The sequence below is a fragment of the Oncorhynchus gorbuscha genome, linkage group LG12 (assembly GCF_021184085.1).
Source record: "Oncorhynchus gorbuscha isolate QuinsamMale2020 ecotype Even-year linkage group LG12, OgorEven_v1.0, whole genome shotgun sequence".
In the NCBI taxonomy this organism is placed as follows: domain Eukaryota; kingdom Metazoa; phylum Chordata; class Actinopteri; order Salmoniformes; family Salmonidae; genus Oncorhynchus; species Oncorhynchus gorbuscha.
The window spans coordinates 26,654,809-26,680,676 of NC_060184.1; the positions used below are offsets into that span (position 1 = coordinate 26,654,809).

Sequence of the window (25,868 nt, forward strand, 5' to 3'; positions counted from 1 at the left end):
AACTATGATTGAGCCAGGTTTGTTGGTCGGTCTAGTGTTGGACCACCACTATTGTGCTGCCATCTAGTGTTTGAAGACAACTGGGTAGAAGCCCTAGGCAGAACCACATCCACATGAGAATAGCTTTATTTTCAGAGGTTCATGGAATAAACTCATGTACAAAACCCTTGAAAGTTGACATTTTATTATATTATTTATAAAGCACAATCAGCATAACAATTAGCATAAAAAGGATGTTCTGCAATGGTTCCACCTTCTGATGAGCAGTCTGTATTCCTTTTCCCCATACAATAAAACCAGATGACTCGTCAACAGTGACACAGAAATAAACTATTCTATAAACTACATATTGATATTGGTTCTATGAAACATGTTTCTCAAATTGTACTCAGAATGATGACAATACATGTAACAGTCAAAACTAATTGTTGTTAACTGACAATACAAATTCAATCTGGGAGGCAAAAAAAAAAACCATGGCAAAAAAACAGGGTTCAAGAGTACACACCAAACGTGACTGTATAGACTGTTGGAGCAATTAGATTATTATCGATTTCTCAAATGGTCCCGGTTGGTTTTGTGGTCCTAACAGTGGCGTGTCCACTCTACACACACACACCCCTCATCTACCCATCACTGTGGCCAGGAGGGCCATGCGGATGTACATGCCGTTCTCAGCCTGCCGGAAGTAGGCAGCACGAGGATCTGTGTCCACTTCCGCACTGCAAGAGAGAGAGAAAGTAAACATGACGCTAAATCATCCCACTTAATTCATTAACTAGAATTTGCAAACATTAGTGAATCAAAGGAGAAATAATGAAGAGCTGCATTGTAATCTCAGGGAACATCCGTACCTGATCTCATTGACTCTCGGTAGAGGATGCATCACCACCATCTTCCTCTTGGCTCCAGTCATGATGTGTGGGGTAAGGATGAACTGACCGAAGCACTGGATGAAAACACATGTCCTTTAGCACTGATCAAACACTAAGGCCAGCCTCACAGGTTAGTGAAACCCCATCCTTACCGCTTTGTACTCTTCCTCTGAGGAAAACCTCTCCTTCTGGATCCTGGTAATGTAGAGCACGTCAGTGTCAGGCAGTGCCTCCTCGATGCTCTCAAACTCTTCCTGCACAGCCACAAGGACACAGTTTAGTGCTTTATGTAGTGCATACCGTGCGAAAAGGACACCTACATACTAGAAGTCCGTGCCATTGACATTTTTGATTCAGAGACATCGGTTCTTCCCCAAAATGGCCCCTGTGATCCACCCACCTGCTTGATGCCTTTGGAGGCCACAAAGTCGATGATCTCGGAGGGCATGTGCAGGTTCTTTGGGGCAACGTAGCGCAGAGTGATCCTGTACTGGGTGAGCAGCCTGGCCAAGGAATGCACAGTGCGTCCGTGCTTCAGGTCTCCTACCATGGTGATCTACAGAGACAGAGACCAGTCGGGACATTGGCTATGTTAACTTACCAGGCAGGGGTGCTGTCACCAAGGAGCAGCTTATTAGAAATGAAAATACCCAGTCAGGTTCCAGATCTTAGTTCCGTTTCATATAAAAACACTGTCAGAACATAAAAAGCAGAGGTTTGAGGGCTCTTCTCACCGTCATGCCGTTGACCGTTCCCAGCTCCTCTCTGATGGTAAACACATCCAGCAGGGCCTGAGTGGGGTGCTCCCCGACCCCGTCCCCAGCGTTGATCACTGGCTTCCGGCAATGCCTCGCTGCAGACTACAGTTGGAGATAAACATGTCAGATACAGAAAGTGCAGCTTCTCACTCAATAACTGATACAAGAGATATGCTCAGTGTTTAGGTGGTACCACTGTGGTTTTAAAGTGTTTTCTCAGAACATCTTGCCTAATGAACATGACAGGGCAAGTTTAAGTGAAGTTGTAAAATGGCGAACAGACACCGCTGCTCACCTCTACAGCCCCTGGCGTGGGGTGTCGGAGCACCAGGACGTCAGCATAGCAGCTCATGGTCTGGACTGAGTCGGCCAGAGATTCACCCTTCTGCGACGAGGAGGTGGCCTCGCAGAAATGGACCACAGAGCCGCCCAGACGCTGCATGGCCGCCGCAAATGAGCTGCTGGTGCGCGTGCTGACCTCGTAGAACATGGACGCCATCACCTTACCCTGAGAGAGTAACACACACAGGGGTCTAAGACAAATAACAGACGCGTGTACAACATTTCTCTGAGCTCAGTATTCAGGCATTTCAGGGCACACAGAGCATTTTCATATTCTTACAACAGAGATTTACTGACCCAAGTGGAAAAACTAGTTCTATGTGATCTTTAGGCATAGACACAAACAGGTGGCAGGTGTTGCTTGTATTGTTGTCTGGATTTAATGATGTCAAGTACCATGTGATGTCATTTCGAATGGGACTGGTAGATTTATTTTTAAACAGCACACCTGCTCCTATGCGTTTCATCTGAAGGACAATGGCTCATCGCACTCCAAGGGCGAGAGAACCAAGAGAGAAATCAGAACTTAGTTTATGCTTCCTGTTGAGGTCCTGCTGATGATTCAAACCCTGGGTGACAAATGGGCTTTATGGAACGGCCCAACTGGCTACTCTGAAATGAGTTTCTCTCCTGCAATTTCTACTGTGACAAATCACAGCTCTTCTGAGTATTACTAGGAATGTACACATTTCCCTTTCAAGACGATTCAACAGCCATCTAGATACATGGTCTCCGATACGTTTTAGTGTGAAACGAGTTGGAGCGATTCGGATTGTGACAGTGAAACCTAAAACATTCCTTACCCCAGAATACTTCACCTGGTGATTATCCGAGAGAATAAAGAAAAAAGGAGCACCGTTGCTGCATGAATCCAATACATTTATTGACGGGACAAGCAAGCAAACAGGCTTACGTTTTTTGGGATGAATTGCCTTCAAGGCTCTGATTTTCAAGTCCCTCAGTCGAGCACCCGATTTTCCCTTTGTTTCAAGCTGGGCTGAAGTGCATCTCGTATACGTTGTTGACAGTAAATGATGATTATTTTTTATACGTTTGCTCATTTATTGAAAGTGAAATCTCTCACTTACACAAGTTCACACACCCCTGATGCAATACTTGTAGAAGCACCTTTGGCAGCAATTACAGCAGCGAGTCTTTCTGGATAAGTCTGTAAGCGCTTTCTCCACACATGGAGTGGCAAGCATTTGCCCATTATTCTTATCCAAATTCTTCAAGCTCTGTAAAATTGGTTGTTGATCATTGCTAGACAACCAGTTTCATGCAGATTCAAGTCCAAACTGTAACTTCCACTCAAGAACATTCACTTTCTTCTTGGTATACAACTCCAGTGTATATTTGGCCTTGTGTTGTAGGTTATTGTCCTGCTGAATGGTGAATTAAATCTCCCAGTGTTGGTTTGAAAGCCGATTTAACTTTAACGTTTCTTTATCCTAAAAAACTCCCTAGTCCTTAACGATTACAAGCATACCCATAACATGATGCAGCCACCATTATGCTTGAAAATATGGAGGGGTACTCAATGTGTAGTATTTGCCCCAAAATAACACTTTGTATTCTGGGTAAAAAGTACATTTTTGCCACAATTTTTTGCAGTATTACCTTTAGTGCCTTGTTGCAAACTGGATGCATGTTTTGGAATAGTTTTTATTCTGTACAGGTTTCCTTTTCATTCTGTCAATTGGGTTAGTGTTGTGGAAGGATATTCTATGCCTGCTTTCAAAAAAAATAAATAGGTACCCCTCTACCATTCTTTGCGAGGCATTGGAAAATCTCTCTTGTCTTTATGGCTGAATCCGTGTTTGAAATTCACTGCTCGACTGAGGGACCTTACAGATAATTGTATGTGTGGGGTACAGAGATGAGGTAGTCACGCAAAAATCACTTAATGCACATAGAACGAGTCCATGCAACTTATGACTAGTTAAGCACATTTTTACCCCTGAACTTGGTCTTGCCATAACAAAGGAGTTGAATACTTATGGAATCAAAACAGTTCAGTTGAATATTTAACTAATGTGTAAAAATGTTACAGAATATCATTCCACTTTGACATGGTGCATTGTGTGTAGGCCAGTAACAAACAAAACAAAAAATCTAAATGACTCCATTTTAAATTCCGGATTTAAACAACAAAATGTGGAACAAGTGGAGTGAATACTTTCTGAAGGCAACGTACATGCTTAGTTCGACACTGAAGGAGAGGACACACAAAAGACGAGGTATCTTCATGAAAGTAGAAAGAGATGAGTAGGGCTGTTGCAGTGACTGTGTTATGGCCACAATAAAATTCATGGTAATCTCCTTTTATGCACTCTGGACATGCTTTGGTAGTCCTCAAAATGCCTACGATCATCCGGTCCGAATGCTGGTACTCAGGGCTCTATTGTCCCTCTAAAAATGAAAATCAATCAGAACAGTAAGCCTATCGTAGTTTAAAAAAAAACTCAACTCACTGATCAATTTGGAGGTTGAAACAGTATAAAACATGGATGTTGTTTTAATTAAAGCCTAACAACGAAATGGACAGCAATTTCTAAGGTGATGATTAATTCAAACACACCCACATGCTTAGAGCTTCTGCATAGGCTTATGAGCCCAAACCCCGACCAAAAAACAGAATTAAAATGTTATACAATAAATAGCCTACCACATTAGGTATGGCAGATAATCAAAACAAAACTGATTTAAGAGGTCTTTGCTACATAATTGGTCTAGCCTATACTACAAAATTAAACAAATGTCAGTAATGACCATTGAGTGTGGACTGTGTAACCCATGCTCGACATACCGGTTACCTTATGCAAGACTCCAAATGTCTATCAATGAGTCTGGGAGAGAACGTAAAGCCCGAGGCGATGTGGTTGGTTCATCGATTGTGCAGGGTGGCTTACAGTTAGTCACTAATTGTAGGCTTTGTATTTTATTTGAAATATCCTAATACAGAGTTCGGGTGGAATATCACTTGTTGGGGCAGTGAGAGATTGTTCCTCAAAGGTAGTTGATGCGTAGAATGAATAAGTGCTCTAATATTTAGCACATGCTCCTATTTGAAAATGTGCCAATCTAAATCAAATTGTACATAGTACAGACCAGATTAAATTGAGAATAGTCTGATGAGTGAAAATATGATCCCCTGAGAGAACAGCTGGGCAGCCTGAAGCAAGAAACAGAGCGAAAGCTTTTTTTGCTACCTTCTCAGATCAATAGCCTACAGTCGCACCATGCAGCCCATGTGTGTTTTGATTTCTAAGACTTTAATGTTTGTATCATTCACAACTGAAGGTGCCAAATAACTCTAAATCTAGTATTTAGGACCCGTTTCAAATTATCACTTTCATGCTCAAGATAGCAACTGCACATATGAAGTTGTTCTCTAACAGGGAAAAATATCTATATCTTATTCAGTCAAATTAAATTGTTCTTACTATAAAAATCATGGCACAGGACTTCAGCTTATCTTGTCAGCTAAATGAACACGTCTAGCGCCTATAGCATGGAGCATCGGCCTACAGTAGGCCAACTCATATTCTGTTCTCCTGAAATACTTTTTCTTCGTCTCAATGTTTCTTTAGACCCGACTAACATAAATAATGGATTTATTGTGATGTTGAACAAGATTTTAATATACACTAAATAATGTAGTTCCAAAGGCAGGCAACGGCTTGCATGTGTGGAGGCTAAACATGTTCATGTAAATTAATGGCAGACTTTTGCATGACAATAACAGTCTGACAAAATTGCCACAGCACTAAATATGAGTAAAACTCAGCGATCAGCGATTCTGAATCAGTGTTTGAATTGACTTCCTGACCGATGCGTGCTACATTTGGATTGGTTTGGGGTCCGCAGACCAATGCAGTCGTATTCCCCCCAAATTTGAAACAAAAATGTGCACCAGTAAAATCGATACATCCCTAAGTATTACCGCACGGTCATTCTTTACATTAGAGTTTGAAAAAAAACTCTTACTTTCAGGATGTCCAGGGTTCTCTCTTTCTGAATCATCAGGCGAAGAGTATGGGCCACATTAAACAAGTGAGAAATCTGAAATAGATACAAATTTTAGATTTGTTTTCCCCATTCGCTGTATTAGGATCCCCATTAGCAACAGCTAGTCTTACTGGGGTCCACCATAATGAAAAATATATTAAGACAAAATATTTTACAATTTCCATAAACATAAAAGCACATATGTACTTCAGTAAATCTTTCCCTAGCCATTTATGTGGAGTACCTGTTCCTTGCTGAACTGCCTGACAGAGAGGACGTGTTGTCCCACTAGGGGGTGCAGTAGGGGGGAGGTCTGGAGGTGTGTCAGGGTCTGCCCTACCGCTACCCCCAACCCTGCCTCAGCCCGGGGGGACAGGACCCTGGCCAGGGGAGGGGGATGGCTGGAGCCATCCCCAGCTGCGGGGGCCATCTCTGGGAACAGAGAAACAGCAAACACTTCAAATACCACAGGAGAAATCTAACGTGTGTTAATATTAGTTAGTTCAGCAGCATCTCCTAAAAGGACTGCAGTCGTTTCCATTTCCTGATGCGTGACCAACATAAGCACTGATTATACCATATTTCAAAGCAAGTTTGTCCCTTTTTCCTTTCGAAATGGTCCAAGCGTTAGGAAAGCAGTCCGCTCCAAGCAAAGCGACATGATAGTGCAGCAACTAATTGGAAGGAATGTAAATGACAACCTCTACAACCAATCATGCAATGCAATACAAGTGTCCACCAAAGAAACTACCAGTATAACTCCATTGGAATGCATTGCCAGAATTACACTAAACAGCTGCAAAGATGGCACATCTAGACAAGAGGTTAGTATTAGGCATAACAGCAGAGCTGCACTAAAACAAGCTTCAAACCTTCTCTTAAATCTTCTTCAAATGCTCTTCTTAATGCTCTTTCCCTTGAATCTTCAGCTGTTTAGAATATTATGACAGAGTTAGAACACAAGTGTTAGAGAGACGATATAAAACTAGTCATTTAGACAATACTATAGCAATTAGCCAGTATACTGACATGAAACGCTAATATCATTTGGGTTATTAATACGTTTGAGATTGTGGCATTGAGCATAATTTCATCTGGCCATTGTTTCTTACAAAGACAGTGACATGAATCTAACGTAAATCAACAACTCATCATTAATTTCAAACTGAAATCATCCGATAGTGGCTGTGTGTGAAGTGTCTTGTTAATGGGTGAAGAAAGAGCATAGCAAATGGCCGAACTAAAAGATCTTAAGCATCAGAGAGCTGTAGGTGGACCAATATAAACTCAGCAAAAAAAGGTCCTCTCACTGTCAACTGCGTTAACGTTCAGCAAGCTCAACATGTGTAAATATTTGTATGAACATAAGAGTCAACAGACAAACTGAACAAGTTCCACAGTCGTGACTAACAGAAATGGAATAATGTGTCCCTGAACAAAGGGAGGGGGGTCAAAATCAAAAGTAACAGTCACTATCTAGTGTGGCCATCAGCTGCATTAAGTACTACAGTGCATCTCCTCCTCATGGACTACACCAGATTTGCCAGTTCTTGCTGTGAGATGTTACCCCAGTCTTCCACCAAGGCACCTGCAAGTTCCTGGACATTTCTGGAGGGAATGGCCCTAGCCCTCACCCTCCAATACAACAGGTCCCAGACGTGCTCAATGGGATTGAGATCCAGGCTCTTTGCTGGCCATGACAGAACACGGACATTCCTGTCTTGCAGGAAATCACGCACAGAATGAGCAGTATGGGTGGTGGCATTGTCATGCTGGAGGGTCATGTCAGGATGAGCCTGCAGGAAGGGTACCACATGAGGGAGGAGGATGTCTTTCCTGTAACACACAGCATTGAGATTCCCTGCAATGACAAGCTCAGTCCGATGATGCTGTGACACACCACCTCAATCCTGCTCTAGAGTACAGGCCTCTATGTGACGGTCATTTCCCTTGACGATAAACGCAAATCCGACCATCACCCCTGGTGAGACAAAACCATGAATCGTCAGTGAAGAGCACTTTTTGCCAGTCCTGTCTGGTCCAGCGAAGGTGGGTTTGTACCCACAGGCAACGTTGTTGCCGGAGATGTCTGGTGAGGACCTGCCTTACAACAGGCCTACAAGTCCTCAGTCCAGCCTCTCTCAGCCTATTGCAGACAGTCTGGGCACTGATGGAGGGATTGTACGTTCCTGGTGTAACTCGGGCAGTTGTTGCCATCCTGTACCTGTCCCGCAGGTGTGATGTTCAGATGTTAAGATCCTGTGCAGGTGTTACACGTGGTCTGCCATTGCGAGGACGATCAGCTGTCTGTCTTGTCTCAGGCATCTCACAGTACGGACATTGCAATTTATTGCCCTGGCCACATCTGCAATCCTCACGCCTCCTTGCAGCACGCTGATGAGCAGGGACCCTGGGCATCTTTGTGTTTTTCAGAGTCAGTAGAAACTAAACACTATAGAGGCCTAAGTTTTCATAACTGTAACCTTAATTGCGTACCATCTGTAAACTGTTAGTGTCGTAATGACTGTTCCACAGGTGCATGTTCATTACTTGTTTATGGGTCATTGAACAAGCATGGGAAACAGTGTTTAACCTTTTGCGTGTAGGGGGCAGTATGTTTGTTTTTGGCTAAAAAACAATCATTTGAAACTGCCTATTTCTCAGCCCCAGAAACTAGAATATGCATATACTTGTCAGATTAGCATAGAAAACACTAAAGTTTCCAAATCTGTCAAAATATTGTCTGAGTATAACATAACTGATATTGCAGGCGAAAGCAGAGGAAAATCCAATCAGGAAGTGCCTCTTATTTTGAAACCTCTGTCCCTATGCAAGCCTATCCTCTATTTAAAGGGAGACCAACCTGATTCCTTTTTCTATGGCTTCCCTAAGGTGTCAGTCTTTAGACATAGTTCCAGGCTTTTATTTTGAAAAATGAGTGTGAAGGATCACATTGCGTAAGTGGATAGGTGGGGGCTCTCAGAGTGAGTTTTTGGGCAACTGAGTAAAGCAGCCATTGTTCCTCCCACAGTTATTGAAAACCACTCTGTTGATATATTATCAAATATATATTTTAAAAACAACATGAGGATTGATTGTAAAAAATATTTGACATGTTTGTGGACATTATGGATATTATTTGGAATATACGTCTGCGTTGTCGTGATCGCTCATTCCTGTGGATTTCTGAACATAACGTGACAAACGGAGGTATTTTGGGTATAAAATCTTTATGGAACAAAAGGAACATTTGTTGTCTCGTGAGTGAAAACAACCGAAGGTCAAAGGTAAACGATTAATTTGATTGCTTTTCTGATTTGTGACCAAGCTTCCTGATGCTAGGTGTACATGTTATGCTATGCTATCAATAAACTTACAAACGCTTGGATTGCTTTCGCTGTAAAGCATAATTTCAAAATCTGAGACGACAGATGGATTAACAAAAGGCTAAGCTGCGTTTTGGAATATTGCACTTGTGATTTCATGAATATGATTTTTTTTAGTAATATTTTTGACTGTTGCGCTATGCTATTCAGCGGTTGCTGACAAAAATGATCCCGCTAACGGGATGGGTGAAGTCTGAAGTTATTTGGATTTTTACAAATTATCTTTGAAAGACAGGTTCCTGAAAAAGGGACGTTTATTTTTTTGCTGAGTTTATTTAGACCTCTCATTTAAAAATAAGCAAATGTACTCCTCTTAGTACTAATTGACCATGCTGCCTACAGTAGAGAAACGCAAATGATTTGCTTTATCATAAAACACTATATACAGTGCGCTTAATCACATGATCAGTAGGTTCGTAGATGCAGACTCAAAGGTTTACCAACGAAATCCAAGCGCCATTTTGTGTGTATTGTCCTAAAACCTGTAGATGGACACAGTGAATATCCAATTTATTGAAACAGACATTCACAAAGCACTTTGCCACAACAAGCAGGCGCTCAGCTGTGTAAGACAAACTATTGAGGCAACTTCAGTTAAGTGACAACCAGGCTCTGGGGGAGAGAAGGGGTTGTGGGAGTAGTAGTACCTGGTGTAACGCCCGGGTCAGACGACCTGTGGATACGGGGTGGGAGCATGTAGCGGCCATCCCCAGCGGAGCGGCGAGGGCTCGGTGCGCGGGTACGGATGCCCTCACACGGCGAGGTCAGCCGCGGGTGCTCTGGGGTCTACCACACAATAGCCAATGCCGGTCACGGCCAATGCCTGCTAGTATGCTACATCACATAACTGTAGGTTGAATATCAGCACACTTGTGTGAAAGGGCAGAACGGAAATGGGTGGGACTGTACCGGTTGGACTTCTTTCACCGGCTCAGGGGTCTGGGTGGGGATGGGTGCAGGCCATGTCTTCACATCCTCTCCATAACCAGGAGGGACCAGCACCTGTCCGTCGATGTAGGCCACCTCTCCTCTAAGAACCACTCTGCGGACCTTGCCCTTCACCTTCATGCCCTCGAAAGGCGTCCACTTGGACTTGGTGAACTGCATGTGTTTGGGGATGACCCACTCCTGCTCCAGGTCCACCTGGTGGGAGACAGCAGGTCTTTAGACATCAAGAATAGTCTTGAAAAGCCAGTCCCTTCAACCCCTCTTTGTATTTCAATGTGGTAACCCAAGGAGAATAAATCCTTGCCATGATGACCAATTTACATGGAAAAGCATCTATTGCCGTGTGTCTGTAGCTACCTCTACATAAGTGTTGTCCTGTGCGGGCAGGGAGAAGATCTTGCGGGGGTTGTCGTACAAGCGCTTGATGATATCGTCGACGGTGAGGCGCCCGTCGCTGACGGCGGTGAGGAGGAGAGGCAGCATGGTCTCCAGGCCAGGGTAGCCTGGGGGGGGCTTCTCGGAGTTCTTTTCCTCCACTGAATGGGGGGCTGTAAAACATACAGAAACATACAGAAATATTATCAAGGCTGTTGTATGCCAACATAGTTACAAGTTGAGTAATATAAAAAAATATCTAAAAAAACTGAAGCAGTATGTTGAAGGTAGGGGTTAATGGAGCCCTCCCTCACCGTGGTCGGTTGCGAAGCAGTCAATGATATCCATGTGTTCCCAGAGGGCCTCCATGTCCTCCCGGGTTCCCAGCATGGGGCGTACCTGCGCCCGGCCGTCCCCGATGTCCGCCACGTTCTCCTCACACAGGAAGAGGTGATGGGGCGCCACCTCACACGTCACCTGGATGCCTTTCTGCTTGGCCACGCGGATGATCAGAATCTGGGGAAGGATGGAATAGATGCCAACTATTACTCAGCAAATTAATTACATACTATCCTGTGTCTGTTCTGGTGTGTTTCTGGCTCATAATGAATAATTTCAAATGGCATAGATCACACTTCTGTAGGCAAAGTCTCATTTTAGAACATAAGAGCAGTGCTATATCCTTTGTCTTGTACTTACTACTGTGGGGTCTTGCAGTTGATCTTAAATGAAAGGAATCGGTGATGACTCCTTCCAAAAAACTACAACTAAAAAGGTTACTTACTGTATGCCTTGGTTGACACCTCATTCCCTCTGGAGACTATGAAGGGGCCACAAAGCCAAAGCAGTGCTTCATCTGTATGCATGTGATGTTCCAGGTGGCCATCTTACCTCCTCCTTCTTGGCCACATGGCAGATATGAACAGCTCTCTGGTAGAGCTGGGCCACCATCAAGATGGCTGCCACCGTCTGCTTCTCTGCGTGAGCCACGATTGGTAGGTTCTTGGGCCATTTCTCAAAGTGCTAGTTCACAGAAAGAGAAAGTACTGTTCAGATCAACAGAAACACTTGCGAATGATATCAATCAAAGACGTCATTCAGTCAGTTGACTAGTCTCCTACTTCCATCCAAACGGAGACATTGTCCATCTTCAGAGTGGAGTAGGTGTCGTTCAGATACATCTTCAGCCCAGCGACGGAGCTGGCAATGGATGGTAAGACAGCAGCATTGTCTGAAGCCGCCCCGACATAGAGGGCATAGTCACAGCGACACCCTGCCTTGGCAAGCTGAGCGGACAAAACATTGGATCAACAGTGAGTGAGTAAACCTTTAAGTACTGCATTGGTCGATAAAAAAAAACAAAAATAAAAAACAGGCATCATTTCATGTCTGAAACATACTTATTTGTAATATTCAATGGCGAATGTCTTAAATGACCATGTATGCTCTCATTACCTTCTGGACCATGGTGAGAGAGCTGAGGTCGATGATGGCGGGTGCCGTGTTGGGCATGGCACACACCATGGTGATGCCCCCTGCTAGGGCAGCCGCTGTGCCCGAGGAGAAGTCTTCCTTGTGAGTGGCACCCGGCTCCCGCAGGTGGACGTGCACATCTATCAGACCTGGCAGAGGAGACTCAATTAGAACTGTTTAGAAACCCTGCAGTTCCACAGCTTGACTGAAGTAGCCATCATGTATTTCCTGAATACAGGAAGAAAGCAGGGGGATTGTTTTTTAAGTTAACAGCCATTTTTTAGTCACAGCCCTAGCTTAAGGTGCTTTACTGCTTACCAGGCAGGCGAATCAACTTCTGTGACGTCATACAGTCCACGTGAGTCTTGACGGGCGGAAAGCCTCCAACCAGACGCAGCGCCTACAAATCACAGCAGCACACAATTCAATCAGGATAGTCAATCAATCATCGCAAGCGCAAAAAAAAGACTAACATCTCATCACACAAAATTACCTCATCCGCATATTGTTTCTCTTTTTCACTTCAGTATCTCTACTTGCACATCTGCACATCTATCACTCCAGTTTTAATGCTAAATAGTAATTATTTCGCCTCTATGGCCTATTGATTGCCTTAACTTTCTACTCTTCTACATTTGCACACTGTACATATATTTTCTATTGTGTTATTGACTGTGTATCTCTTTGTTTTTGTAGCACTGCTTTGCATTATCTAGGCCAGGTCGCAGTTGTAAATGAGAACTTGTTCTCAACTGGCCCACCTGGTTAAATATAGGTGAAATAAAAAACGAATCTACCTGGAAAAATAGCTTGGTGCACTTGATGTCAATGATGAGGGGGACTGAGTAGTCGATGGCCATGCGGCGGGTGCGGTAACCCTTGGTTACAAAGGAGGAGAGGCGTCGGCCTCCAGAGTTCCTCATGGAGAGGTTGATGACCATGTCAAAGTGGTGGTCCTCCAGGTATTCCAAGATGTTCCTCTGCTTGTCCTTGTTGGGGCAGTCGCTCTCCTCTTCCTCAAACGGCCAGTCCACTGCCATCACCTGAAGGGCGAGGGGCTTCAGTTTAATTCAGGAAGTAACTACAAAATGTAAACTGAAAATTGCTCAATCTTTCCTGGAAATTATGTAAAGGGTTTTTTTTTTTAAATGTACTTTGTTGAGAAGTGGATACGCTCCCATTTAGACTAGATGTGATGTACCTTGACTCCATGCTCAGTGTAGAAGTCAGCAGTCCCCAGACTGGCATACAGGTCATACCCTAGACTCTCCAGAGCCTGTACAGTAGGCAGTAGCTCACTCTTGTTCTACAAACAGACAAGGAACATTTATGTAGCGCTAGCCTCAAAATGAATTTCCATGAAAATTAGCAATAGATGCATACATGTCATTGTAGTCACCTTATAACTGCCGATGGAGAGCAAAATGTTCTTCTTGGGGATCTTGAAGCCTGTGCTGAGCATGGCCTTCAGGTAGGCCTCATATCTGTTCTCTCCAAAACAGGCCACCTCCCCAGTGCTGGTCATCTCTACCCCCAGAACCACATCAGCCCCAGCCAGACGAGAGAACGAGAACTGGGGGACCTGAGAGAGAGACAGCGTGCGAGAGACACAAAAGATTAAGCTGTGCAAGTAAAACAGACAGGAAAGTAGATGCAGGTCAACTGTTTTAAGTACAAATGTGTTCCATTATTTAAACAATTGTTTGCACTGAATTAGGCTAGTCTTAAAACACTTAAAATGAACTTACAGCAACATTTTAATAAAAGTGCTTTAAGATAATTGTGTTTGTGCATTATTTTTTATACTGGTTAAGAGAAAATGTCTAGCTCCCTGCAAATAACCTTCTGCAAATCTGGACCCCGTAAGACTATTGTTGAAAGTCACTAGTGGAGGTAATTAAAGCCTGGGTATTTAATGGTTGTAGACTTGTCTGCGCCTTTACCTTGACGCCCACGATGCCCACTCCTTTCATCAGGCCCACAGGCTCCACCTCTTCTCCCATGATGACACGTGTTGCCAGGGCGACCAGATCCACTCCCAGTGTCTTCGAGACAAACGGGAAGGAGCGGGAGACTCGGACGTTGCACTCGATCACCTTCAGCTGGTCATCCTGTCCAGAAAACACACTCGTTGCAATTTAAGGCAACAGGTGGCCAGCCATTGGAAATCCCGCAGGGACCAGAAAACTTGATTGACTCGTTGTGGTTGATTATCGGTTTGACTTGTTATTGATCGTCAACCTCTGATTTGAAACTCCAAAACATCCTTTAGAAAGACTACCTTAGCGATGAGTTGCAGGTTGAAGGGCCCGGTGACCTGCAGCTCCTGACCGATGGCGTGGACGATCATCTTGATGCGCTCCATGGTCTTCTGGTTGATATCCTGGGCGGGTGTGACCAGGGTGGCGTCCCCAGAGTGCACCCCAGCGTTTTCCACATGCTCTGACACGGCGATGGCCATCACCACACCGTCACATGCCACCGCATCCACGTCTATCTCCTGAAACACAGAGACACCAGTCAGGTCCAAACTAGAGGCTCACTGGATATTTAAAAAGGTTGTCTACTTTTTTTACACATTAAAAATAAAATGTCATTTATATTTAAGTGAATTATCATTTTAATGACAAAGCAGTAGGGCATTGCAATCTGTGTAGTCAAGCAATTACCGAGTCATACCTTGGCCTCCTGGATGAACTTGGAGATTACCACAGGGTATTCCTTGGACACGGCCACAGCGCTGCTCAGGTACTTCTCCAGGTCGCTGTCAGTGTACGCCACGTTCATGGCTGCTCCGCTCAGAACGTAGGAGGGACGCACCAGACACGGGTAGCCCACGGTCTCACAGAACTTCATGGCCGACTGGGAGGGGAGGATACAATATTACATCAAATTCACAATTTCCATCTAACTTGAGATCAAAACAATAGCATTGCTCAACAAACAAGGCATCTTCATGACTGGTTTGAAATTCAAACAGATGAGAAGCAGTGTTCTGTGTTAACTCGAAATGACACAACGACAAGGTTCCAGTTTCACAAAGTTTACTATACCGTATGAACACACTAACAGGTAGCCATTACACTCAAGGCTAGGTCCATCAACAACAAGACTCCCTGTGCAGGCGCACTCTTGACTGAGTGATAGCCCCACAATAACAGAAACACAGGGATACTTAAAACATGAACTTAACATTCTGTGCTTACCTCAATCGCTGTGAGTTCCTTCCACAGGGGCTGGCTGATGCCGATGGTGTCCAGCATACGGGAGAACTTGAACCTGTTCTCAGCAGAGTCGATGAACTCCGGGGAGGTGCCCAGGATGCGACACTGCTGCCTGTGGAGGGACATGGCGATGTTGTTGGGCAGCTGGCCCCCCATGGACAGGATTACTCCCTCTGGGTTCTCCATCTCATAGATGTCCATAACAACCTGGAGGAAGGGAGGAGACAATGGAGCTACATGTTCATGCATAATACCATGCATTAAATAGGGTATGGAGGTGTTGAGGTCCTTTGTTTATGAGATAAAAGCATTAGATCAAGTAAGTTAGGACCTTTGAATTTTGGAGATTGATATATATTGTATGAAGACATACTACAAAATAAAATGTTTGAAAGAAAGTGAGTTAGGACCATGCCATCAGTTGAGCATTCTTACCTCAAAGGAGATCTCATCGAAGTAGAGACGGTCACACATGTCGTAGTCTGTGCTGACAGTCTCTGGGTTATAGTTCACCATGATGGTTTTATAGCCCATCTTGGGGGGGACAGCAAATCATGTCATTATCAACATAATAATAATAATGAGAGCTCTTGCGTAAAAAGTATAAATAGTCATACCTTCCTGAGTTCCATGATGCAGCCCACAGCACACCAGTCAAACTCCACACTGCTGCCAATGCGGTAAACGCCGGAGCCGATCACCATTACATGGGGCTCGCTGAAGCCCAGGTCGCTCTCTGTTCCGTTATAGGTCAGGTACAGGTAGTTGGTCTGGGCCGGCCACTCTGCTGCCACAGTGTCGATCTGCTTCACCACCGGCAAGATGCACCAATCACGTCGCAGCTTCCTCATCGCCAGCTCCGTGCTGGAGAGAGTTGCAGGGTTAAAGGTCAGACAAGTTAATTTTAAAAACAGACATTTCAAATCAATCAAGCCCTTCTCAGACAAATGCCTTGATGTCGTCAACTGAAGAACACAATGCTTAAGGGAACTGAACCTAGACACACAGAACATGACCCCCAGAGACCAACTGCGTCCCGACTCGCCATTGTATCATCACTGAAAAATCAAGTCAAGTTTTGTCAACAGCAATCTTGATCCCACTTTTTATAGGTTATATATGAGATTTTCTTCATGTAACAGACTCCACTATTAATGTTTTGAAACGCGTGCGAATAGCAGGCTACCATTCTGACAACACAGTACCTTACCTCTGCACAGCCAGGGCGATCTGTTTGTCTGAGAAGCCCAGTTGCTTGGCTTTCCTCATCACCTCCAGAGGCATGGCGCTCTCGTCCTGGTTGTACGACTCCAGCACCTTCTCATGGTCCGCGATGTTCTTCATCTTGTGGAGAAACCAGCGGTCGATCTTGGTCAGGTCGTACAGGCGGTCCACTGTGTAGCCCGCCCTCAGAGCAGCCGCCAGCACAAAGATACGCTTGTCTGTCGGGGTCTGCAGCTCCTGTAAGACCAAAGGAACGTCATGTCTGAACAGTTCACATAAAAAGGAAGCCAAGAGGGAAAAATGTGCCGACTGAGCTTACCTCGTCAGACACTGGTTTGATGGTGTGGTCAAAGCCCACACAGTTCTCATCCACCATCCGTAGAGCCTTCTGGAAGGCTTCCTCAAAGCTGCGGCCGATTGCCATCACCTCTCCTGCAAGGTCAGACAAGTAGATTAAATCAACAAATTCCTTAGTGTAAACCTGCAATGCCACTAAGTGGTAGAATCATCTGCCTCTATAGATAAAACACTGTGCTGCTCCCAAATCAGATTAATAAACACATCAGTGCTCATCCTCTTACCCACGCTCTTCATGGAGCTGCCTATCTTGGTGCTGACACGGAGGAACTTGCTGAGATCCCAGCGAGGGACCTTCACCACACAGTAGTCCAGACTGGGCTCAAAGTTAGCCGTGGTCTGGTTGGTCACAGAGTTCCTGGACAAGAGCAGAATCATTACCATGACCAGTTAGAACCTTGGTATTAGTAGATAAATCCACAAATTAAATTCTTAACCCGACTTTAATCCAAACTCACTTGAGGACAGGTAGAGGGATGCCCAGTCCCAGCTTGGCAGCCACATAGGCCAGAGGATATCCTGTAGCTTTACTGGCCAGAGCTGAGCTCCGAGACAGACGGGCATTCACCTCAATGATGTAGTACTGGAGCACAGAAACACCCATTTAGATTGCTATACGGAATAAATATTATTGTAAAAATATCATAACATGCTTCAGAGGTTTAACACTAGTATAAACTCTCAGAAAATGATTCACAATGTCAGTATGGACTATTACCTGTTCAGACTCTGGGTTGAGGGCGTACTGGATGTTACACTCTCCCACGATGCCCAGGTGTCGGATGACCTTAATGGCGGTGTCCCTCAACATGTTGTACTCGTAGTCGTTGAGCGTCTGACTGGGCGCCACCACGATCGACTCCCCAGTGTGGATACCCAGAGGGTCAATGTTCTCCATGTTACATACCTACAGCACAAATGCACACACACACAACACTTTAATCACAATCGATCTTGCATCTCCATTGATAAGGAGGCTTCAAGGTCATCCCATAACAAGCATGTTATGATATTTTTACAATAATATTTATTCCGTATAGCAATCTAAATGGGTGTTTCTGTGCTCCAGTACTACATCATTGAGGTGAATGCCCATCTGTCTCGGCGCTCAGCTCTGGACACCCTCCTTTCGGAAAAGCTGACCTCGACTCCATTTTGTTGATCCCTGCCTACAGACAGAATCTAAAACAAGAAGCTCCCACGCTGAGGTCTGTCCAACGCTGGTCCGACCAATCTGATTCCACACTCCAAGAGTGCTTCCATCACGTGGACTGGGATATGTTTCGTATTGCGTCAGACAACATTGACGAATACGCTGATTCGGTGTGCGAGTTCATTAGAACGTGCTTTGAAGATGTCGTTCCCATAGCAACGATTAAAACATTCCCAAACCAGAAACCGTGGATTGATGGCAGCATTCGCGTGAAACTGAAAGCGCGAACCACTGCTTTTAATCAGGGCAAGGTGACCGGAAACATGACCGAATGCAAACAGTGTAGCTATTCCCTCCGCAAGGCAATCAAACAAGCTAAGCGTCAGTATAGACAAAGTAGAATCTCAATTCAACGGCTCAGAAACAAGAGGTATGTGGCAGGGTCTACAGTCAATCACGGATTACAAAAAGAAAACCAGCCCCATCACGGACCAGGAGGTTTTGCTCCCAGGCAGACTAAATAACTTTTTTGCACTCTTTGAGGACAATAGAGTGCCACTGACATGGCCTGCAACCAAAACATGCGGCCTCTCCTTCACTGCAGCCGAGGTGAGTAAAACATTTAAACGTGTTAACCCTCGCAAGGCTGCAGGCCCAGACGGCATCCCCAGCCGCGCCCTCAGAGCATGCGCAGACCAGCTGGTTGGTGTGTTTACGGACATATTCAATAAATCCCTATCCCAGTCGGTTGTTCCCACATGCTTCAAGAGGGCCACCATTGTTCCTGTTCCCAAGAAAGCTAAGGTAACTGAGCTAAACGACTACCTCCCGTAGCACTCACTTCCGTCATCATGAAGTGCTTTGAGAGACTAGTCAAGGACCATATCACCTCCACCCTACCTGACACCCTAAGACCCACTCCAATTTGCTTACCGCCCAAATAGGTCCACAGACGATGCAATCTCAACCACACTGCCCTAACCCATCTGGACAAGAGGAATACCTATGTGAGAATGCTGTTCATTGACTACAGATCGGCATTTAACACCATAGTACCCTCCAAGCTCGTCATCAAGCGCGAGACCCTGGGTCTCGACCCCGCCCTGTGCAACTGGGTACTGGACTTCCTGACGGGCCGCCCCCAGGTGGTGAGGGTAGGCAACAACATCTCCACCCCGCTGATCCTCAACACTGGGGCCCCACAAGGGTGCGTTCTGAGCCCTCTCGTGTACTCCCTGTTCACCCACGACTGCGTGGCCACGCACGCCTCCAACTCAATCATCAAGTTTGCGGACGACACAACAGTGGTAGGCTTACCAACAACGACGAGACGGCCTACAGGGAGGTGGTGAGGGCCCTCGGAGTGTGGTGTCAGGAAAATAACCTCACACTCAATGTCAACAAAACTAAGGAGATGATTGTGGACTTCAGGAAACAGCAGAGGGAACACCCCCCTATCCACATGGATGGAACAGTAGTGGAGAGGGTAGCAAGTTCTAAGTTCCTCGGCATACACATCACAGACAAACTGAATTGGTCCACCCACACAGACTACATCGTGAAGAAGGCGCAGCAGCGCCTCTTCAACCTCAGGAGGCTGAAGAAATTCAGCTTTTCACCAAAAGCACTCAAACTTCTACAGATGCACAATCGAGAGCATCCTGGCGGGCTGTATCACCGCCTGGTACGGCAACTGCTCCGCCCACAACCGTAAGGCTCTCCAGAGGGTAGGGAGGTCTGCACAACGCATCACCGGGGGCAAACTACCTGCCCTCCAGGACACCTACACCACCCGATGTTACAGGAAGGCCATAAAGATCATCAAGGACAACAACCACCCGAGCTACTGCCTGTTCACCCCGCTATCATCCAGAAGGCGAGGTCAGTACAGGTGCATCAAAGCTGGGACCGAGAGACTGAAAAACAGCTTCTATCTCAAGGCCATCAGACTGTTAAACAGCCACCACTAACATTGAGTGGCTGCTGCAAACACTGACTCAACTCCAACCACTTTAATAATGGGAACTGATGGGAAATTATGTAAAATATATCACTAGCCACTTTAAACAATGCTACCTAATATAATGTTTACATACCCTACATTATTCATCTCATATGTATCCATATATACTGTACTCTATATCATCTACTGCATCTTTATGCAATACATGCATCACTAGCCACTTTAACTATGCCACTTTGTTTACATACTCATCTCATATGTATATACTGTACTCGATACCATCTACTGTATCTTGCCTATGCCGCTCTGTACCATCACTCATTCATATATCTTTATGTACATATTCTTTATCCCCCTACACTTGTGTGTATAAGACAGTTTTGGAATTGTTAGTTAGATTACTTGTTGGTTATTACTGCATTGTCGGAACTAGAAGCACAAGCATTTCGCTACACTCGCAATTAACATCTGCTAACCATGTGTATGTGACAAATCAAATTTGATTTGATTTCACACAAACTACTATGTATAATCTATAGCTGTAATACAGTCAAATGCATAATAACATGGTACTTACATAGTAATATATGCTTTCTTAAAATGATCCTTAATACAGTCGAATGCATAGTATCGTCCCTCTACTTACGGTAATACAGTTGTCGTAGGAGTCTCTGACCACTTCATACTCGATCTCCTTCCAGCCCTTCAGGGACTTGTCCACTAGGACCTGGGAGGTGTGGGCGAAGGCAGAGGTCACCAGAGAGATCAACTCCTCACTGTTATTGGCGAAGCCAGAGCCCAGTCCGCCCAGGGCAAAGGCAGAGCGCACCAGGACAGGGTAGCCTAGACGCTCTGCAGCCACCACCGCCTACAACACAGAATAAAATACACAGCAAAAGCCCACAGTAGTCAAACATTAAGATAGTTCTAATCCACTAATAAAGTGACAATCAAGAAAATAATAGTATAGTTTCAGTATGGGTCAATGTGTGTGTGAGGGAGTGAGACATTTGTCCCAAGCCCCTCTCCTTACCTGCTCCACAGTCAGCGCAGCCTCGCTGGGTGCCACGTGTTCACTGATCTCCTCCATCTTCTCCACAAAGATCTTCCTGTCCTCAGTCATTTCGATGGAGGCCACTGGTGTCCCCAGCACACGCACTGCATACTTCTCCAGGACACCTCTTTTGGTCAGCTCCACCCCACAGTTCAGAGCAGTCTGCCCCCCGAAGGTCAGGAGGACCCCGTCTGGACGCTCATTCTTTATCACCTGGACAGAGGAAATTGGGCAGATGGTCAGTTCTCACTAATTGACTGAATGACCAAATATCAATGACAACTTGTGGGACAAACTGGCTCCTTCTCTACTATCAGTTCTGAGTATATGAGCGTTTTAATGCACACGCTCTGCTGAGCACTCATCTGAAATGACTGGATGGCAGCGCAGGGAGCAATGTCCTTCCTTACCTCAGTGACGTACTCCGGGGTGAGAGGTAGGAAGTAAACCTTGTCAGCCAGTCCCTTGGAGGTCTGAACCGTGGCGATGTTGGGGTTGATGAGCACAGTCTGAATGTTCTCCTCCTTCAATGCTTTTATGGCCTTGGAGGGGTGGACATAGACGACTGTCTGATTAGTTCAAGTACTGTTAAATTAGAGCGAGCCAACACTGAATTATACAGCTCATTGTATTAGCTGTTAGTCTTCACTGGTGTTGGCAGTTTGTCTCACCTGAGAGCCAGAGTAATCAAACTCCCCAGCCTGTCCGATGGATAGGCCCCCAGAGCCCAGGATCAGGACCTTGCGTGGCCGAACAAACTCTTCCGGCTTGGGAGACCCAGGGTAGGTCAGGCGCTCCGTCAGTCTCTGCTTCACTGCAGGGAGGGAGAAAGGGCCGTTACTATAGCCTATAACTGGAATACAGAGGTAAGGAGGGTTGAGGAGATGAACGCACATCTAACCTGGTTTGCCACTCCTGCCCTCCTTGTGGTCTCTAACCGTGTCCAGAAACACATCAAACAGACTGACCAGGTCAGTGGGGCCTGCCATGTGCTCTGGGTGGAACTGGACACTGAAATGACAGGTAAAAAAATATCTGGTTATCAACTTCCTGTATCATGGAGGGTCATTTAGTTGACTACCATTTTTTCCAATGAAACAAGTTGAAAGGCTGGAAGCAGCACAAGAGTTTGTAGTTGTACCTGAAAAGGTGTTTGGTGTTGTGCACAATGCCCTCACTGGTCTGGTCATTGGCGTTGGTGAAGAGCACATCCCAGCCCTGAGGCAGGGTGAGAGGGTCCACAGCAAAGCCATGGTTCTGAGATGTGATGAAACAGCGATCCGTGCCCTTGTGGATGCAGGGCTGGTTATGGCCACGATTTCCATACCTAAAAACAGTTGTTTTAGTCTAATTCTATTCTTTAATGGCCTATATTCTACAGAATCCTTACTTGACACATAAACACTGCAAAGGTCTTACTATTAACCCGGTGAACTGTTCTGTTCCCAACCACTGACTGTACAGCTGCATGGCCAAACATTCCAGAGGGACAAAAGGAAGCTGGCATCTCATCTGGCCTTGGACAAACAGAACGCTAACAAAGTAACAATCCCAGGAGTCTTACCAAAACAAACCAGGCCTTTCCAGCACCTCAGCAATGCACTAGGCTGCTGCGCTAAGCAGAAAAGCTCATTTCACACCAGAATGCTCCCAGATGAATAAAGAGGGGCCCTGGGAAGCACTGACATTGAGGTGGCCAAATAACAGCACCAATAGCCACCACCACTGGCTGTCCTCATTGAAGCAAAACAAAGAAAGTAAGCAGAACTTAAGAGCTGAGGCAGAGAGAGAGTGACACCAATCACAACTAAGATTTAGTACTCTGTACAAACTTCATTTTGTAGGTTTTTGCTCCGATGACAAGGGAGAGAAGCTGGTGGCCCAGGCAGATTCCAAACACAGGCTTGGGGTTATCCACACACACCACCTTCCTCACGTTGTTTATGGTCTCCTTACAGAACTGGGGGTCACCAGGGCCGTTGCTTATGAATAGCCCATCAAAATCTGAAAAGGACCACATCTTTGTCAGCATCGCCACAACAAATATTACAATACTAACTATTGCACATGCAATAGAATTTCATAATTGAATGGCTGAAACACAACTTTGCAGGTCAGAAGCTCCAAGGTAAAGATCAAGGCAGGTGAGAGAAGAGGGAAAACAAGGGAACAGGGAGTGATGGTACAGTGTCTCTGTGAATCATATATAAAACCCAGTGCTGTGACTAACCTGTGCTGTCCAGTGGGTGATCCCAGGGCACCACAGTGACACAGGCCCCTCTCTGACACAGGCAGCGGATCTGGTTGTACTTAATGCCACAGTCTACTGCTGTGATCCTGACAGTACCACTGGGGTTGAACACCAGGGGCTCCTGCTCAACACAGACAGGGCACGTATTAGTTCTGATAAGCCTCTGCTTATCTACTGTGGTGAGAGACAAAACATTCGACTTTTCACAGACTTGGAACGTGATCAGCGTTATGTAATCCACACAAAACCACTGGCATTCGATTGAGGACGTTTTAAGATCTAAACACACATACAAAAAAGTATGACGGGACCATACTTAAAACAGCACTGCCTTACCTTCATGGACACCTCCTTGACCAGGTTCCTCTGGTCAGGGTTGTCAAATGGAACGTTGGCCTCCGACGTTCCGTCCACAACAAGCTTCCCCAGCATGGTTCCCTTCTCACGGATCTTCTTGGTCAGACTGCGGGTGTCAACTCCTACAGTATCAAAGCAAGAGCATCAACTACAACCTCTATTGTAGACACTACTGCAAACAGCACCACATCAAAACAGATTCAGACAACATTTGATCCAGTACCAGGATGTACCGAATGATAACTCTACTGACCCTCTAGGCCGGGGATGCCCTGCTCTTTGAGCCACTGGTCCAGAGACATGGCTGAGCTCCAGTGGCTGGGGTTCTGGGAGACCTCTCCGACGATGAGAGCTGCAGCGTGGATCTTAGAAGACTCAAACCACTGAGGGGAAAACAGAATAGAACATTACAGTCAAACAGGCGCTTGGGGTCAATATATTTATTTTCTCCACCTATTATTTATGTTGGGACGCTTCTGTGAAGCATCCCAACAGCCAACTCCACCCACCTTGCTGAGTCCAAAGTCACCTTCCTCATCCTGGGGTATGCCATAGTTGCCCTGCAGAGGGTAGGTGAGGGTGAGAATCTGACACCTGTAGGACGGGTCAGTCAGGGCTTCTGGGTAGCCCACCATGCCTGTCTGGAACACTGCAAAACAAACAATCATCTGGAATCATCATGTCAACTTTCCAGTTTTCATAGCAAAGTGTACATCAGTGAAAAGTGCTACATTTCAGGATTGGCACATTTAGAAAGGTGATGAGAAAGGTGATGATACTGGAACTTTAGACATTTGCACTTCAGCAAAAGCCTTATTGGCTAAACTAAACTTAATTTGTAGGGGAGCATAACATCTAATTAACCAATTTTTCAGTAATTCTAATGAGAAATGGATCTTACAATCTAAATGGATGCTGAATACATAAGCATTACAATGTATGGGACATGGTACAGCAACAAATACTTTATAGGGCATAGGCGAAACATGTTCATAAATAGGTCAAACAGAGTTGCGCCACAGACCGAAATAGGGCTGAAGGAATAAGTCAATAGGTCATGGTAGGGCCCTGTGATTTTCGCAATCATGTGGAATGCATGGATTCTAACCCTTATTTAAACCTTCTTCATCTAACTGTCCCCTTTTCTTTTACGTCAGATGGTCCAGCACCATTCTCAGACAATTGCTTAAATGTTGGGTGTAATTCAAATTTCTGAATAAAGGTTTAAAATACAGGACACAATCTTAATGTCACATCATTGCGCAAAAAAAAAACAAGGACCACGTGACAACTCGTCAAATAGTATGTTCTGCATGGGAAGACACGCTGTAAAGACCGCACCAAAGGGGAAACTCGAACATTTCGCGCGGAACCGAAGACGGTTGGGTGAAGAGCTGCTTTTAGCTATACAATTTGACTTTGTGGGTAACATATAGCTATCAGTCAGAATATAAAAGATATCATTATATTAAACTGAGCTAGTTATACAGATGTTGCGAATCAATGGGCCAATTTGCCTTCTCATAAAATACGACTTACCAACTTCACCAGACACCGACGCATTTGCCCCGAAAAGACGTCCCTTGAAGGTGGTCCCATCTTCTAAAATCAGGGTTGCCATTTTTTTCAAATAAAAAAATGTCAATACTGTAATTGTGCAGAATGAACGCAATTTTTTATTCAATTATGGAAAGCAATAATCAGCTTTTTGGTCTGATGGATGCTTCAGTTCCGCAATGCTTGCCCACGTGAAACACGTTGGTCAGATGCTAATGAGGATGCAAGAGCAAAAAAAAAAGAATGATAATTAATGTTAAAACTAAGACAAATTATGTTATTTTCAAACAAAAGAAAGCGTTAAATGCGTCGAAATGTTGTATTTCGAAGGCTGAACGTTGGATCCACACTGCTCAGCACGCCGCCTTTGCAGTGTGGAACTTTTTCAGCGTCCTCGCCGTGGTTACATAGAGCGTAAAAACGAGCGTAAGCACGTTTAAGGAGGGGACAATCTCAAAGGGCTGGCTTTTGCGCCTTTGAAGACTGGCACCCAGAATCATGGCAATTAAGACATGCTGTTTGTTCAGTTGGCTCTGTTGATTCACTTCACACAATAGATC

General features: G+C 45.1%; 1 protein-coding gene across 3 annotated transcripts; it reads right to left on the reverse strand.

Moving 5' to 3' along the window:
- Positions 1-167: 167 nt before the first annotated feature.
- LOC123990792 (CAD protein-like) lies at positions 168-25,719 on the reverse strand. Of its 3 annotated transcripts, XM_046291666.1 has the most exons (44): positions 25,291-25,719; positions 24,261-24,400; positions 24,005-24,134; positions 23,731-23,873; positions 23,374-23,515; positions 22,976-23,147; positions 22,285-22,470; positions 22,045-22,154; positions 21,815-21,957; positions 21,554-21,685; positions 21,123-21,356; positions 20,736-20,957; positions 17,692-17,880; positions 17,432-17,556; positions 17,198-17,331; positions 16,936-17,048; positions 16,603-16,853; positions 16,010-16,256; positions 15,828-15,926; positions 15,375-15,599; positions 14,848-15,030; positions 14,450-14,668; positions 14,112-14,279; positions 13,568-13,750; positions 13,370-13,474; positions 12,966-13,211; positions 12,487-12,568; positions 12,151-12,317; positions 11,817-11,981; positions 11,587-11,718; positions 11,010-11,211; positions 10,678-10,868; positions 10,282-10,515; positions 10,020-10,158; positions 9,813-9,854; positions 6,859-6,915; positions 6,231-6,418; positions 5,966-6,040; positions 1,929-2,141; positions 1,610-1,735; positions 1,276-1,431; positions 1,028-1,129; positions 855-949; positions 168-722 (listed from the first exon to the last, which is right to left on the reverse strand). In XM_046291666.1, the coding sequence occupies exons 1-44, from the start codon at positions 25,370-25,372 to the stop codon at positions 623-625; spliced, it is 6,789 nt and encodes a 2,262-aa protein (XP_046147622.1). In that variant the 5' UTR covers positions 25,373-25,719; the 3' UTR covers positions 168-622. The 3 variants fall into 3 exon arrangements, with proteins under 3 accessions (XP_046147622.1, XP_046147624.1, XP_046147625.1); XM_046291668.1 differs by lacking the exon at positions 9,813-9,854; XM_046291669.1 differs by lacking the exons at positions 6,859-6,915; positions 9,813-9,854.
- Positions 25,720-25,868: the final 149 nt, after the last annotated feature.

What these genes read in the sequence shown, in the direction of transcription:
- LOC123990792 (XM_046291666.1), bottom strand. Translation starts at nt 25,372, where the DNA reads ATGGCAACCCTGATTTTAGAAGATGGGACCACCTTCAAGGGACGTCTT. An exon ending in ATCCCTCTACCTGTCCTCAA is followed by an intron (nt 17,332 to 17,431) that starts GTGAGTTTGGAT and finishes GCTCTTGTCCAG; the next exon opens with GAACTCTGTGACCAACCAGA. An exon ending in ATGTCTCCGTTTGGATGGAA is followed by an intron (nt 11,719 to 11,816) that starts GTAGGAGACTAG and finishes TCTGTGAACTAG; the next exon opens with CACTTTGAGAAATGGCCCAA.